This window comes from Coccinella septempunctata, chromosome 2, assembly GCF_907165205.1.
Source record: "Coccinella septempunctata chromosome 2, icCocSept1.1, whole genome shotgun sequence".
NCBI classification, from domain to species: Eukaryota; Metazoa; Arthropoda; class Insecta; order Coleoptera; family Coccinellidae; genus Coccinella; species Coccinella septempunctata.
Genome location: NC_058190.1, coordinates 48,508,250 through 48,526,716, shown reverse-complemented (window position 1 = coordinate 48,526,716; position 18,467 = coordinate 48,508,250). Strand labels below are relative to the sequence as shown.

Here is an 18,467-nt window from a genome sequence, read left to right as displayed (position 1 = left end):
TATAATAGAAATATATTCGGTTATGAAGACTATTGGAAAAATCGTTATTCAATTCGTTGTGGCAGGTTTCGGCGTGAGAAATCAAAGACACGCCCATTATGATACTAAATCAATTATTTTCTTGTGGTCCACGGGAAAAGGATCGATTAATCTCACAAATTGTGGAAACGCTGCCCTAAATGATGCACGTGCATTCGTAGGACACAATATAGGGTATTTTCCGCTTCTACCCAATATCTCTTACAAAGCAGAGTATTAGCATGCAAATTACATTGGACCCGAGGCTTTCACGGCAATTCCATCAATACACACAATGTATGCAGGACACCATCCGATCGAGGAGACCTGAGATAAAATTCGAGGAATAATGCAGCTCGTCTTCGTTAAAATTGAGTGTTTCTCATCTTGGCGAAGCCCCTCCTAAGTGAATTGGACGCAACGCATGAAAACAAACAAATTCAAATGAACATTAACTTCATTTCCCTGAAGACCTTCCCGTCTTAATTTGCCGAAGTATCTTCTTCACGACGCTGCCTTTTGTTGCTTCTGAATTCAGTTGCAAGACTTCTTCTCAAACTCGTTCAGATCGGGGCACTTGGAGTTTGTGAAGGTTCTGGCACTTCGATTCCCAAGGAGTTGCAGGTATAGAAATAGTTGCCCGAATGCATCGAGAAGATGAAAATTGGGTTTTTAATTGGGGAGCCGAAGAGGGAAATTCGGGATTTACTCGAGCGTGTCAGATTAATATAAGGGGAGATACCTTGGATCCTATGGAGTAACTCTACCAAAAATTAGACCTGTATATAGGGGGAATGTCTAGGACAGCCTGTCAGAATAGTAAAATAAAAACGATCATTGTACATACTCGATCGTGTCAGATTAAGATATATGTGGTAATGTTGAAAAGTATATATTCTCTTAATCTGACAATTTAAGTGTGTCGAAAATGTGTGGGAGGTCGCCAAAGTTGCAAAAAAAAACGTCACGTGTACATTCTCGAGCTCAGTGGCGTTTTTTCCTATTTTGAAGCTAATGATTCAAGAATAACGGAAAGAATATAATCTGACAGTTTTAGCAAGCCGAAACAATAAAAATTGGCCATAAAGGTCACAAAAATCAGATCAGTTTCTTTGAATTATCTCCTTCTCTAGGCTTCAAATCTTTTTCGCATTCATTATAAAAGTTGTAGAGTATAACATTCTCTACAAATTTTGTCCTAAGCTATTTTTTCTACGTTCAAACCTTTTTGAGATATATGGCGATTAATGCGAGGTGTTTAGCGATACATGCTGTATCGAAAATTCACTCGTTGGAAAATAGTAAATTCTGAGGTTCAGTCACAGACAACACTAAAATTTTCGTGATTATATTCGAAATTATCATCATAGAAATACATTGTCATTTTGACAATTGTAGATTAGACTGGGATTCTACATTGACCTTGTCCTTTCTCAAGTGTGGCTAAGGTTCTCGCCCTTATCGCCCTTTAACTCTAGAACAGTCAAGAGTATGTAAAATTGCTTCAGACAAAAGTTGTGTAGAATTTTATTATCTACAACTTTCAAAATGAATACAAAAACGATTACAGGTACAGGGAGGGAAATATTCGAAAAAAAGGGATTTTTATCATCTTCAAAGTGTCAGATTAAGAAAACCCCCCTGATTAGTGTCAGATTAATGGGTCAACACGTCTACCACACCCAGATTAACCATCTGTATGAAAATCTGACACGCTCGAGTATGTACCAGTAACGATTTTTTTTACATTTTCAAAGGACCGCTGTGACCTTGCGTCACGTCCAAATTGTCAGTCCCTTGAAAAGTGGCTTCCTTAGGGTCCAATTAACATATCCTCCAACAATCTAACACGCTGGGAAAAAATGTTTTTTTTTACCATTTTCAACTCTTCCGTACGGCCAGTCCCACCGCGCAAACTGTCAGATAAGCATGAATTCATTATCAGAGACACGTAGAGCATATACAGTATCTTAAACTGACACACTCGAGTCTGTACACCTGACGATCTTTTTTTACATCCTTGGGAACCTGCAGACGCTTTCCCCACCGCTGAAAGTGCATACATCATAGAACCTTTTTTTCTTTTTACCATTTAATCTTCAAAATCCACTAGGTCTCCACGACGCTCGAGTAAATTCCGATTTAGCATCGTCGGCTCCCCAACTATTTGAAACGGAAGCAATTCATCGAATAGGAATTTTATTGTAGCTAGGGACGGGTGATTTGTTGAAATATTGTAATTTCAGCAGTTATTATCAGTGATTTTGGCTTTCCTCCAAGATCGTGTGATCTTATGCCATGTGATTTTTTCCTCATTTGAAGAATTCTAATCCTCGAATACCCATTTCTGATTTGGGCCAATTAAACATTTTCGTGATTTCCAGTAACAACTTGCTTGCAGCATTAACGTTTGAAATATTCAGATCAATAAGTGAGTATTTTCTCAATGACCAAATATGAATTTTTCTGTGGGAATCAACCGGGTTGTCCTTTCTCGAGAACATTCATTTCGAAGTCTGATATGATACTCGAGAAACAGAACAAATTGTCGACTGTCCATACGTATCGATATTTGAGCAGACAGGGATGCTTGGAGTTTGTGGAAGTTCCTAGTTAGGAATTCTTGACTGAGACCCTCAGAAAAGCAATAGACCTGAGAATAGTTTGCGAAGAGGTTCGAGGGCTCGATGATGAAATGTTGAATTCGAGATGGTCCATTTAAGTGAGATGAATTTCTTTCTCAGAGTTGGGATCAACTGATATTTATTGGAGCGTTCAACCGTAGGCGGGAGTTATTCCTCCTCAAAACTTTTCTAATATTTCCATAGAATGGCTGGATTTCCATGTAATATATGTTCGAGTGTCATAGTCAAAGACCGTATCATCATTTCGGTACAAGTGAAACAAAGAAGTGAAGATAAGTGATGGTTTTACAGGAATCTGGAGCAGATGCTTCAGTTGTGACTGATGATCGAGGAGGCCACACTCTTCACTAAACTTCTTCAATATCTTGAAAATCTTAAAACACTAAAAATAAATTTTCACCTCACAATGTACGACTTATAATGACATGAGAAAAAAGAATGAGTTAAATGAGCTATTTATAGGCTTCTCAACTTTTGTGGTGCAGTATAAATATCCATACTCGGGAATGTCATTATTCGATATTCATAAAACAATATATCAAGAGCAAAATATATCCAAAGTTCACCCTGCACTGTGTACTGACCCCCATCCGTTGATTTATTTAGTTCAAGCATGATTGAAAAACTCTCGTCATGATGGGCCATAAAACTACTTTATATCGATCTGAAAAAAAATCATGAAATATTACCCGATTCATATATGGGTTGAAACGGTTCGAAATTGATAAAAATCAATATCTCTAATTTATGTTCTTCCGTAGTCGTCAATCTCCTCTGATATTTCGGTCGGTTCGAGAGAGGATTTATGGGACCTTATTAAAACTAAGTTTTATGATGGCCATCAAACTCCCACCGCTGGAATCGATATTTCGGCAAGCAAAAACTTCAGAAGGAATCCGTTCATGCGTCCGCTGTGAAGATCCGTAATAGATCCTCGAATGATTTATGGAATTAATCCAAAACTGTCTAGGAGGTGTTTCGGGAAGGGTATTACTGTGAATGAACATAAAATGAATGAAAAAAATAGATACTTCAGAAACACTCTTATGATTCACAGTAGGTAACTATTATCTTATGCTGCAGTTCCTCTGAGTCAAGACAGTGATCAAAGATGGAATCTTTGATTGAACTTCTTTTAGAGTTCACTGTTGTTAACTGATAATCATCTCATTAGATTTGACAGGGCCACTGAGGGTTAGGTTCATGTTATTGTGATTTTTATGAATCCTCATCACTTTTCTGAGAAAATGACATTTAATGAATGTTATTTATCGCTTAGTGATGATTTTCAAGTAGGTATAGTATGTTAAAAAACTGACCATTGTTGGCAATATCGACTTGTACAGTTTCTATACTCCATTTACTTTTATTTTAGCACTCGGTTGGCCATGGAAATTTGACACATTTCACTCTGTATAACTGTATAGTACGAAAATGTGGGGTTATGAAGCTTGTCAAAACATTTTTGGGTTTTGAATCAACGCTATGTTGCCCGTTCTACGTAAAAGTTTCTGTTATTACGTATTTTATCACAATGTCAAATCTCTTCTGGAAATGTGTGACGAACATAATTGAGGTTTATACGAACTGATTGAAGGCATACCAAATCCAGTTATTTGCTTGGAAAATACAAGAGATCAGTATAATATCATAATATGCACTAGCTTGAGGAGAGTTAATGCTCGTTATCTTCATTGGCTAAAGTTTGAATACGTTACATCAGTTCTAGATTTCAAAAATATTAACCCGAAGATGAAATGCATATGATGCAGTGGTTGGGAATGGGTATCTCCCGTAGGAATAAACAGATAATTACAAGAATGTTAAATTCTTCAACAAAAATCATCTTGCATCAATATAAGTAAAATGAATTGAAGGAAGTTTCAAGTCAAAATGAGCTTCACCTTTGAACAAAAATTTCCCATGAATAAACAATTAACACAACTGTCGCGTATTTGTGGCTGTTCATCTTAATACATTGATAAAATAATAATAATTAGGTATTGGTACCTTAAGACATTTACAATGTATAGAACAAGTCAAATGAAAAATAGAAAAATCAATTCTCGGGAACTTATTCTACGATGATATTCATCGAAAATCCTGTAGTAAACTTTTCGCATTATTTCACTCAAACATAAAATTCTCAAATGCCACCACTTTTTTGGGTCCCCCAATAGAAGGAAATTCTTTGTCATCCTCTTCATTCACAATCTTTCTGATTGTGGAAATATTCAGCTGAAATATAAGTCGTTTGGACTCAGATGAAACATTATATAAATTCTCTTACATTGAATATGTTCGCTACCGTCTGACGTATTGTGGATTTCTGAATATCAGGGTATAACTATTTGAATGAGCGGACCTGAAATCTAAATAGCACTTCCTGAAACCCTGTCTCTTTTTTTTCAATCACTTTCGGCATTTTCGTAATAAAAATTGATATTAGTTGTGGCAACGACATTAACGACATTTCACGAGTGCCAACCTTACTCCGTTCTAGTTACAAAAACTTGAGAAAATCATATCATGGCCAACCGACTGCTAAAATATGTGAATGGAGGAGTTAGAGGAGTTAGAATTTTTTCAACTCAGTAGATCCCACAGACTGGCCTTCCTTACCCATATGACCCTTCATTCCAAAGTTAAAATCATTCAAATGAATATTTACCCTGAAACTGGCACGAAAAAAACGACAAAATTAAATAATTTCTCAGGAGAGCCTTGAGGCATTGATCAAGTTCACGAAACACGTCCGCCAGCATCAGTGGCCAATTTTCCTCTCGAAGTGGAGTATCCATTTTCCCATAAATAAATTTGAGCTAATAACAGGCCTCCATTCTCCGTTTTCTTTTCTTTCCAACATGTCTGTCCAATTTCGCGTGACACAAATCCGACGTTTCGGTGCTTTATTTCAATGGATGTCAGTTACCAGAAGCTAATAGTATCACATCGACCCAAGGAAGACGTATCTGCGATGGGGATCAAGTTGGTGGCTTCTCTCTCGACAGAAACAAGAAATTTTTCTACTAATATACTATGGGAGGGAGATATTAGGTGGGTTGTTTCGGGTGTGAAATTGATTTGAATTCCACATGTAATTTGATCAACCTTCCTCATTCTATGTGCATCATAGACCTATAAAACACATGTTTAATATGTCTATGATGTGCATGTGATTTTTATTTCAATGTTTTGGTATAGTCTTGTCAGAATTTCAATTTTTCCATTGCCTGTTTCATAGTGTGAAAGAGAGTACGATACAATTGGTGAAAAACATTTTGTCTATCTCTCAAAGTGCATTTCATTCTGCATATGCCGATAACATAACTTCGTCGAAAACAAATATTTAAATTCGAATTTCAAACTAGAAATACACTGCTCATTGAAGTGGATAATTTGGCTTAGATACATGTAGATTAGCTAATATATAAAAGGAAATAGAAAGCGATTTTGGGAAATATTTATGTACTGATGTATCAAGTTAAGTTAGGTTAGGTAGTATGTACTGATCATTGAACTTTAAAAGAAGTTCTTTTAGAGTGTCTACATACAGTGAACCTGCCTAAAATGAGAACAGTAAGCAAGACTGCTTTTAGAGCGACAAAAAAGTAGAAAAATGAACAAACTAAAGATTCTATCTGAAAAAGGTTTCTTCAGCTACAAGTACCTTGAAATCAAAGTGGGGCCTCCTCTAGTTTTTCGTATTACTTTGACTCAATTGTGTCATTAACAGTCAATGGGGTTATCAATGAATGTTTGAGGAACGTTCTCAGAAGAATCGTTTTCCACAGCATCTCGACTAAAGGAGTAGATATTCTTCTTCTCATACAGGTGATTTAAGAGATTTGTGCTTTCTTCAATCTCAAGTTGGGCTACCAAACTTTCTTCGAATTTTTAAATTGATGCACTTTCTAAGAAACCAACCTATCTTTTTGTTCTAATTTCCATTCCTTCCATTACTCATGAGGAGAATGATATTTTCGACAAACCCTCCATTACGCTATCAACATAGAATATCGAGTCGTATAATTTACATATCAGAATGAATGGTCCTAAACTCCACTATTTAATCAAATAACGGAAACTTCCACTACCGTATCGGCCTCAACAAACATGCCATCTGACAAATCAGTATAATTAAAATGCCCATGCCTTTTATGCGCCTATAAACGGTTCAAACACACGCAACCTTCCTTGAGCAAGGGACGAATTTAGAGTTCAGAAGCTATATTCCAAATTAATATTTTTCTAATCCCCACGGAGTTATTTTTCATCGTAAGTCTGGATCAGGATAGCTTAGGGGATTTACCCTCGGAAGCCACAATATGCCATTCAGACGTTTTCCTGCCATTTTAGTGCGTGGAATTTCCCACAGTAGATATTAATATTGTGTTATTCGAGTCGGAACGGGGATAATATCTCAAAATGATTAGCAATTTCGGCTAATTACATCAAATACTGGGACAAACTATGGATTAAGCCATACTCTTCTTGCTGACTCATTAATAAGCGATTTTCGCCACAAAAAGATGCAATCTTATTCAATAGATGGAAAAATCATTTTTCCTTTCGGAAATCCTGTAATCAAAAATAATTCGACAGTTTTCTGTTGGATGTTGCATTTGAACGAATCAGATTCATATTCATATGGAGATATTAGGTATGTGAACATTATTCCTGCATACATTTATGAAATTTCAGCTTGTTCCTACGAAATCACAATGATGGAATAATATAAAAACAAAATGAACAAGGTTATTTTGCGCGATTTTCTCTATAATACAGAGAAACCGTTTTTTAACCATAATATTCCTCTCCACATGCACATTAGCTCTACCCTGAGATATGAGGAAAAAACATAATGGGAGAAAATAACGAGCTTTGTGTGCCCTCGTTATTGAAACATCGAAAATGTATGCATAATTTTCTCATTCCAGATTCACCTCAGATGAAGCTTGCTCATTATACGAAGCTGTATGCGTTCCAACCGTTTAATTCATCTATGTGTTCTCAAATAAACCCCTCTTGCATTCAATTAGCACATTCCGAATACTAGGTGAATTCAGGAAATAAATCCAAAAGCTCAAATCAATACACTCCTAAGACTCTATCCAGTCCATCCACTATTGTAGAAATAGACTGAATACACTCTTCACGCATCAACTTCATTGACCCAGGGTTGACCAGGTTTGTAAAGCATAAACTCGTTTATTTTGCTCAAGGATAATGCAACATTCCCCATGGCTATCAGAATGTAAAATATAATTTTGGTCGATACACAGATGTTCTGAAACAGAATACATCAAACTGAAACACAGTGTGTATTAATTGCAACGTTTTGATTCAAATTATTCATGAAAAATTCACATTCAAAACTCGTTGGAAATTTGATATTGATTCAACTCTCGTTTTCTGCTCGAATTTAGTGGTTAAACTAACCCTTCAATCTTCAACATCCCTGCGCACTTAGTTAAACATCGTGTAGCTATCTATAGATACTGAAATGCTGACGAGAAACAGAAATATGATCTTCGATATCTATACCGGCAATCCTGGTTCCAAACCCCCATGCACCTTATCCAATGTTCCAGGAAGACGATAGATCGTTATATAACCGATAGTTTTTACCCTTACCCGCCTGATATTCGAACCCCAACAGAGAATATCCGTCTGCACTTTATGGAAGAGATTGAATTTCAACGTGGCTTAGGTAGTGCACCCGAATAATTCTGATTTATAGGATGATATTATCTGATCTTGTGGGCCCATATCGGTAAACCGAGTCCTTGACATGAAAAAGGGGGAATAAGAGAAGGGCATGAACCTCAGAATGCTGCACACTAGAACGCAAAGCAAATTCTTGTATAGGGCACACAATTTCGAAAAGCATATGCCCAACAATTGAAAATTCAGTTCACATGACACGTGTTTCAAACGAGGATAGATATATTGAAAAATTCTTAGCCTACTATAGAACCAAATGAAATTTCAATGTCAAAATACTTTATTACTCAACATATTCTCCTCTTAATTGGATACATTTATTACAGCGAAGCTGCACCGTCTCTAGACCTTTCAAAAAAATGTTTCTTCTTTCTCTGCAAACCAGACCTCCACAGCTTTCATTACCTCCTCGTTGGAAGAAAATTCACAACCTTTTAAACTTTTTTTTTTCAGTTGAGGAAAGAGATGATAGTTGGATGTAGCAAAATCTGGTGCATAAGGGGGGTGTTCTGGTAATTCAAATCCTTAATCACGAATTTTTTGCATGACAACATGAGATTTGTGTGCAGAAGCGTTATCCTGTTAAAACAAAACACCTCTGGATAGCTTTCCGCGTCTTTTCTCTTGAATTTTTCCCGTAGAGTGGTCAGTAATGTCAAATAGTAATCTCCGGTTATTGTTCTACCATTATCCAGAATATCAATCATGTTTACTTCATGGCAATCCCAAAAAACTGAAGCAAGAACTTTTCCAGCAGATTTTTGGACACGAAACTTCTTAGGTCTTGGAGAACCAGAGTGTCGCCATTCCATCGATTGTTGCTTTGTTTCTGGATTGTAGAAATGTTACCAAGTCTCATCCATACCAACAATTCGGTTCAAGAAGTCTACATCGTTTTCAAATCAAGCACAGATCGAAAGCGATGCTTCTGCATTAAAACATTTGGGAATCCATCATCTTCAATGGAAAATTTACCTCTTTCGAAGCTTGCAGTCCAATTTTTCAGGTTCGCATACGAAGGACATTGATCTTAATACCAAGGGTATTAAGCATATCTTCGTAAATCTGCTTACCTCTAAACCCTTTTAAATACAGCTACTCGATGATGGCTCGATATTCCAATTTTTCGATTTTCACAATTTCGGTGGACCTCAAACTTCACACTGACATTTCTAATGAGTTATTGTTCGTTGCTATGGTAACACAATATTTTTTTATGTATGAAACTGGTCCAGGCTAACTAGATATCAATACATCCTCGTATTTTGTGAATATCGTATAATCTGTTTCCAGTTCAATTATGGATTTTCATCAGATATCGGCCACATCAATTCAACATATGATTCACGTTTTGTCTTCGGAAATGATATGGCTATATATATTACTATAATTGTAGGGGGTAGAAAAGGTTATTTATTCATATCATACCATTTGTAATTTCTTTCCAAAATTAACGAAAAATACTTCATGAACAGGTGAGTAGCTTGGGTTTTATAGGCTGGAATTAACTTCGAAGTTGAGGTAGGATAGTAGGAGGATATTATGCTTATAAAATATAGGGGAAGACAAACAACTTTTTTTTATTTCCTTGTTGCTCCCATACAATATCTGCTCGATTTCATTTCTCTCAGTTTTCTGGTTTCTAAGAGAAAATTGAAAATTGCTTTTAGCTGCGATCTTTAAGGGTCTGTATATGAATAGGGGATGCTGAAAAAAAATTTCCTGAAAAAGAGTCACTCTTTTTTTACACTATGTATAATTCAATGGTGAAAAATTCATAAAATACAGCGATTCAAGATTATATATGAGATATTGTATAGCACATACAATATCTAATGTGAAATTGATTCCTAGAAGCTTGAGGAGAGATTTTAATAAACCGAAACGTTGGCATTCTATCAAATTGATTTTTTCTTCAAATTCTGCCTCTATTCCCTCAAATTTTCACCATTGAAAGATAAATTAGAATGAATGACAGTAAGAGGACTGCGCGAAACCGAGATGAGAAAAGATCATGGAAGGTGTTTTCGTAAAAGAATTTATGTATCCCTAAATCTAATATACTTTTTTATTTTGGGACCTCTCTTCAGTACAATCAGGATGGTAATATGGCCATCACCTCTTATCCACAATCTACACTATTGATCATCATAAACCTCCTCGATCCTGTCTTCCAGATATCCAATTTCCATCTCAAATTACCCGGAGGTATGAATAATCTCTTACAGCTTTCCACGTTCACGTTTCCGTTTAGCCTCGATGAAGAGAATCTGCAGTGCCGAACTCGCAATCGATTCAGTCATACATTTTTGATGCACACAGGAATTTCGAGTGCAGTTTATCAATCCGTCGATTCGTTATCCCTCGCCAAAACCGATTTGACACTCATAAACCACGTACGAAATAACAATAACGCGGAGGATCCTTTTCTATCTTTTACGGCAAACATGTTCCTCCATTGGGAAATTGAGTTTACAGCGTCAGGACGGTCTACCGCGGCGATAATCTAGATTTATGGCGCAAATAAGCGCCATATACCGAAGTAAATCAACAAGATACTAACTGGAATCCGAATGTCTTTCATTATTTCTCTAGCGCACACCTGAAGCCCTAATAATGCTCGTGTTGCTGCTCTAGGACTGATGAAGCACTCGATTGTAGTCGTTTTATATCATATCTACCCTAACTATATTGTAATGCGTACCTACTGTATCAGAGGTAAAACTCAATCTTTTTTTCCTTCCTTCAAATTGTTAACAAAAATACAATTGTATATTTTTTGAGTGGCTGTTAGTTTTTGAAAAAAGTCTGATAATCGGGGACTGTTTCAAAGCTCCTAACTTGGGATATGTATAATCCGATATGCTATAGGTACAATACTTATATAGGGTAACTAACTCTCACTTCTTGGAACATGTAGGATTGTTTACATTTTTTCTTTAAAAGCGCCTGCTTAGAGGCATCCCTCTGAGGATGGCTCTTTTATTTATTTCGTGACAATAGAGAAAGCATCTTTTTGGAAATTTTTCCAAGGTCATCTGTCGAGTCGTGTATCTTCCAGGAAAATCATCGTAGATCCGAATGTTATACATATTCTGAAAGAGCAACTGTTCTTGTAATAAATCAGAGAATTTCATTCATTCCGACACAACCGTTCGGTCTTGAACAAATTTCAACTGAACCCATTTATTTGGGAATTTTTCGATGGTCATCCTTCGAGTGGATTATCTTTCAGGAAAATTCTCATAGATCTAAACGTGATACATATTCTGAAAGAGCAACTCTTCTAGCATTAAATCTGAGAATTTCATCCATCTCAGCACAACCGCTCGGTCTTGACGAATTCTCAAGTGAAATTTGCAATTTTTGAAAAATGCCATTTCCAGGATGAAAATCTAAACGAAGACAGATAGATTTTCGAAATTGCTAGCAATAGATTCCGCGTGTTCGAAAACCTATATTTTCACACCAAAATTCCAAATATAGGGCCCAGTTCAGGAGAAAATAATTTTTTTTTGTTTTTCCACTTTTCATTTTAGAGTTGACTTCGAAGAGCTCTCTGGAGTTTATCTATCTATTGAATCGTCAACTCTTTGGTTTTATAGAATCTTCAAAACAAATTCTATGCACTCCATATCCTAAGACGCTAATAGAACATCCCGATTTTCAGACAGAGTAGCAAATAGGTCATTTTAGGGGGGTCTAACCCCTTGCTCATTTTTGACCTAAAAAATCGAGATTTTCGAAATCGAGTTTCTGTACTTGGGTGGAAGCCTAGGCAACGCTGATTATAGAACCGGAAATCCCAATTTGATCAGATGAATATAACAGGAGATATCGCAGATTGAAATTTGCAATTTTTTTAAAAATGGCATTTCCAAGATGAAAATCTGAACGAAGGGAGATATGGTTTCGAAATTGCTCGCAATAGATTAAGCGTGTTCGAAAACCTATATTTTCATATCAAAATTTCGAATATCTGGCTCTGTTTAGGAGAAAATAATTTCTTTTGTTTTTACACTTTTCATTTTCGTGTTGACTTCGAAGAGCTCTCTGGAGTGCAATTCTCTATTGAAGCATCCACTTTTTGGTTTTCTAGAATCTTAGAAACAAATTCTATGCATTCCATATCCTAAACCAATAATAGAACATCCTGATTTTCAGACAGAGTAGCAAATAGTTCATTTTAGGGGGGTCTAACCCCTTGCTCATTTTTGACCTAAAAAATCGAGATTTTCGAAATCGAGTTTTTGAGGTTGGGTGAAAGCCTAGCCAACGCTGATTATATAACCGGAAATCCCAATTGGATCAGACGAATATAACAGGAGATATCGCAGATTGAAATTTGCAATTTTTTTAAAAATGCCATTTCCAAGATGAAAATCTGAACGAAGATAGATATGGTTTCGAAATTGCTCGCAATAGATTTAGCGTGTTCGAAAACCTATATTTTTATACCAAAATTTAAAATATCTGGCCCAGTTTAGGAGAAAATAATTTTTTTTGTTTTTCCACTTTTCATTTTCGAGTTGACTTCGAAGAGCTCTCTGGAGTGCAATTCTCTATTGAATCATCAACTGTTTGGTTTTCTAGAATCCTCAAAACAAATTCTATGACCTCCATGTCCTAATACACTAATAGAGCATACTGAATTTCAGACAGGGTAGCAAATATGTCATTTTAGGGGGGTCTAACCCCTTGCTCTTTTTTGACCCAAAAAATCGAGATTTTCGAAATCGATTTTTTATGCTAGGGTAGAAGCCTAGGCAATGCTGATTATAGAACCGGAAATCCCAATTGGATCAGATGGATATAATAGGAGATATCGGAGATTGAAAATTGCAATTTTTGAAAAATGCCATTTCGGAGATGCAAATATGAACTAAGAGAAATAGGCTTTCGAATTTGCTCGCAATAGATTAAGCGTGTTCGAAAACCTATATTTTCGTTCCCAAATTTCAAATATCTTGCCCTGTTTAGGAGAAAATATTTTTTTTTTGTTTTTGCAGTTTTCATTTTCGAGTTGACTTCGAAAAGCTCTGTGGAGTGCAATTCTCTATTGAATCGTTTACTTTTTGGTTTTCTAGAATCTTCAGAACAAATTCTATACACTCCTCAACCTAAGACAGTAATAGAATATCCTGATTTTCAGACAGAGTAGCAAATAGGTCATTTTAGGTGGGTCTAACCCCTTGATCATTTTTTATCCAAAAAGTCGAGATTTTCGGAATCGAGTTTTTGTGTTAGGTTGGAAGCCTAGGCAACACTGATTATATAACCAGAAATCCCAATTCGATCAGACGAATATAACAGGAGATATCGCAGATTGAAAATTTCAATTTTTGAAAATTACGAGATGAAATTCTTAACTGAGAGAAGAAGGTTTTCGAAATTGCTCGCAATAGATTAAGCGTGTTCGAAAACCTATATTTTCATATCGAAATATACATCTGAATATTTTATTTCCAGTTTTTCTCTATAATAAGTAAAGAATAAATTAATTCCATGATTTTTTCGCTTACTATAATTTTCATTTATTCAATATCTTATCCCCTGAATAAAAGCCAACTTTAGCTCTTGCCTTAATGAATATCAATTTTAATAGATTGAGAGTACTTTGATTATACCTCAAAAGATAATCTCAGTGAAGAAAATTCCCGACAACCTTTCAGATAATTCTGTGAGCAACAGAATTAATGCAAGCTCTGTCTTCAGAAATGAAGGTTGATGAGATATTCCTTCAAAGGTCTTTACCACCATCTTTGACAAGAGAGAATTTTTGCAAACTCTCGGATCGACTCATTTGAACACTAAACGGAAGGTTAATATCAAACTCCAGGCGTTCGTGAATTTCCACTGAAGAATTCCACCCGAAACTACGAGCGAGGACTGGTGAATTAAAAATCTCCCCAACACTGGGCTCCGAACTCATTTTTATTTTTATCGAATTCAGAACTTTTCTGAGTGTCGTTAAAAACGATGTTCAAAACACATCCATGCAAATGGCTAATAACTCCGCACAACACGACCACTTCTTTAGTTCAAATGCCCGAACAAACTGGGGAACAAAAATGAAATAATTTTCATCTCCAGGGGGAGTTTTCAGACTTTCTCCCCTACGGAAAGAAATATAACCCCTCTTCTCAAAGTTCCGGAAACTCGTTCTCGAGTGGAGTAGCAGAGTCGAATTTTAGAAATTCATCGAATTAAGACCTTCGGTACAATATATCCGATTCGATGAGTGTTAAAACTCTTTGTGGTAGTCTTATACAAAAACAATAAATTCTTCGTCAAGTAGTTTATGTTGCCATTTTGACGTCAACTAACACTAGGTTCCACAAAATTTTGATTCAAATTTGAAGGACTTTGAAATTGATTTTAAACTGTCGTCTGTCTGTCAGTGCTTGTCATTTTCATAAAATTCGATCAGAATGATTAAACATATCCATTGGATAAATGAATTGTGGTATTTTGAAACTGAGGCAAAGATAATAGCAATTAATGATGAAACGCCTCTTCAAATTTCTACATTTTCAGTATCATATGGAATTACGTTGAAGGAGGAGATTAAGATATTTAAAAAAGTTCAATACAATTTTAAATGTCATTTTATTTCACCAAACTTTGAATGGACGATTAACGATTTGACAGTCAATTTTCATACAGAAAGTACTGAAACATTTTCGTTCCTAACCATATTGACGTATATAAATCATAATTTCATGCAAGAATGGTATTCTGAATGCTCATGTCTGCATTATCGATTGAAAACAAATCGATGTGGATCTGTCAATCAAGCGTCCAATGAAGATAGTTTTTTGCTGAATAAATTCTTTACAACTTCAAATGCATAAGTTCATTCAATTCTATGCTCGATTGATGATCTGATGGAAATTGACACCGCGTCTAACTTGATATCATAGAATAGCATGAAAATCTTCATTTCAAAAAGATTTTTCCTTTTTTCATCTCAAAAGTACACCATAAAACAAATAATCGATATCGAGATTATGGACAAGTGAATCTTCATGGAATATTGGGGCAACTTGAATTTATTCATCAATAAACAGATGCAATATTGACAAAAATTTCTTGACCAGTGGCAACAACACAATTTAGGTCACTGTTTACCACAGTAGATTGAAATCGACAGATATATTAGGTTTATACTGTCTGGCGCTGACTATTCAATAGAAACAGTTAGGTTCGTAATCGAGAATAATTAACAAATTGCGCTCATAATGATTGAAACCCTGCTATCGATGGCGCTATTCTCTAGCTGTGACCATAGAACGATAACAACGAAAAATCTCATAAATCGGCATTTTGCGATCAAAAATTCTATAAGCAGGATATAATCAAAATCGTACCTGAACATAGAAGAACCAAAAGTAAAAGAAAATATCCTCTTGCAAATTCCATAATCTTCAATTCGAATTATACACCATCTTTTTCGGTTCCTGAAGTAAAACTACATCCAAGAGTTGCACCACTTTTAAACATCTTGCCTGGAAATTCGAGAATGACACTTCGAAAAATGTTATCGAGATTAATTCCAGATATGGATGGTACACCAGACGTATAATCTATTTTTCAAATTCTAAGACACCAAACACATCAACCAGAAATCACAGTGAGAGAGAAGGCAAGTCACACAAAGATGTCAAAGGGAAAAACTTATTCTATTTCTTAATTCTTCATTAATTTAACTAGGTTCACGATAAAATGTTGCTTATTGTTTAAAAACTTTTGTCCGAGTTTGTCTGCAAGTTCTAGTGGTAAACGGGCGCAGACGGGCTCTTATCCGGAGGCGTACGTTGCTCAACCCATCGACAGGACATAACGCAAATGTAGCACGCTTCGCGGAGGTCGGAAGGCGAGTGGCGTCGCGGCGCCTAGCGTCCCTTCTGACCCTGAGCGCGTGCGTCTTTTCCCTAATTTTATTGCGATTACACTTATTGGTGATATCCCGGTTCCAGAAGATGCTAGACTCTGTTTTTCTCCGAGATTTCAAATCTTTTTTTCGGTCCCGTTGAAACGTCGGTCGGCTGTCATTAGCGTTGATTAAAAGGTGAATGAGGGCCGATAGAGGGGGTCGAAGGTCTGTTTGGGCCCGCGGAAAGGTGTTTTTCTTCCTCTCCCAATGGAAATGGAATGTCTTCCTCATGATAGGGGAATGGAGAGTGAGCAATCAGTATGAATGAAGGCTGAAAGAGTGAATCAAGCTCTATACTCCATTCACCTTTTATTTCAGAACTCTGTTGGCCATGGAAATTTGACACATTCCACTCCGTATAGTACGAAAATGTGGAGTTATGACGCTTGTCCAAACATTTTTGGGTTTTAAATCAGTCCATTCTACGTAAAAGTCTCGTCTCAGTAATTGCGTTTTTTATCACAATGTCGAATCACTTCGAAAAATATGAAGTCGAAAATATGTGACGAACATAATTGACGTTTATTCAAACTGATTGAAGGCATACCAAATCTAGTTATCTGCATGAAAATACAAGAGATCATTTTTTAATTATATTCATTTTTGCTATTGGAGAAAATTTTAATCGTTGACACATAATATGCAGTAGCTTGAGGAGAGTTGATGTTGGTTATCTTCTTTGACTAAAGGTTGAATACGTTACATCAGTTGTAGATTTCAAAAATATTAACCCGAAGATGAAATGCATATGATGCAGGGATTGGGAATGGGTATCTCTCAAAGAAATCAACGGATAATTACAAGAATATTAAATTCTTCAAGAAAAATCATCTTGCATCAACGGAAGTCAAATAAAGAATTAAAGGAAGTATCAAGGCAAGAGGAACTTCACCTTTAAACAAAAATTCCACATGAATTAACAACTAACAGGACAACTGGCTCGTATTTATGCCTGTTTATTTTCCATACTTTGATTTAATGATAATAATTATATATTTATTGATCCCTTAAGACATTTACAATGTATAGGACAAGTCAAATGAAAAATAGAAAAATCAATTGTATTTAACCTATTTGTACGATGACATACATCGATATCCTGTAGTAACCTTTCGAATTCACCCCAAAATAAAATTCTCAAATGCCACCACTTTTTTGGTTCCCCCAATAGAAGGAAATTCTTTGCCCTCCTCTTCATTTAGAATCTTTCTGATTGTGGAAACATTCAGCTAAAATATAATTCATTCAGATTCAGATGAGACATTATATAAATTTACTCACATTGAATATGTTCGCTACCGTCTGATACACCTATTGTAGATATTAGACTATCAGGGTTACCTACTATTCGAATGAGCGAACCTGAATTCTAAATAGCACTTCATGAAACCCTGGCTTCTCTCTTTTTCAATCACCTTGGCATTTTTGTGAAAATAATTGATATTAGTTTTGGCAACAGCGTTATGACATTTCATGAGTGTCAACCTTACTCCGTTCTAATTACAAAAACTTGAAAAAATTATTCATGGCCAACCGAGTGCTAAAATGAAAGTGAATGAAGTATATATTCCTATTTGGAAGAATTTTCCCATTCAAGACTACACACTACGTGAAAGGCACAGTCTGACAAAATCCGTATTTTCATATAGAAAGCTCAGAAGTAATGTGCGTTTAGAAAAATCAGCTTCAAGTAGACTATGGAAGATTGAAGGTGAATAAACGTGATTTTCAGCTTGCTGTAACATACTCCAAACTTCCAACTAATGTTTTGCACTGTTTATATTCCCATACTAAAATTATCAGCAAATAATGAAAAGGGTTTATATCGACGTTATGTTTCAGCAAGTAACCCAATGTTGCTAGAGATTATATTATCGATCTTCTCAAAGAACTGTTTCGCGATATTTTGTCGTTTTCCGTGAAACCAGTAGTATTCAAAGAAACAAAGGAAGTTGTTCATCGAAGAAAGAGAACCCCAGAGTTAACCAACAATTCTGAAAATGTGATGAAAGAAGCTCCACACGAACCCCCGTTCGTGTTTTATCTCAACTAGCTGGACTCTCCATTGGCACATGTCAAACGAGTTTGAAATAAATCGCCAAATTGTTACCTTAAAGATTTATATCTTATACAAAATTGAT

At 35.8% G+C, this 18,467-nt stretch overlaps 1 protein-coding gene across 1 annotated transcript in view; it reads right to left on the bottom strand.

The window, feature by feature from the left end:
• Positions 1-16,257, bottom strand: part of LOC123307989 (zwei Ig domain protein zig-8-like) — a 270,218-nt gene extending 253,961 nt beyond the window's left edge. Inside the window, exon 1 of the mRNA XM_044890504.1 lies at positions 15,761-16,257. Coding sequence (XP_044746439.1) covers positions 15,761-15,812 — 52 coding nt within the window. The 5' untranslated portion in view covers positions 15,813-16,257. The remainder of the gene's footprint in view (positions 1-15,760) is intronic.
• Between the last annotated feature and the right edge of the window lie 2,210 nt (positions 16,258-18,467).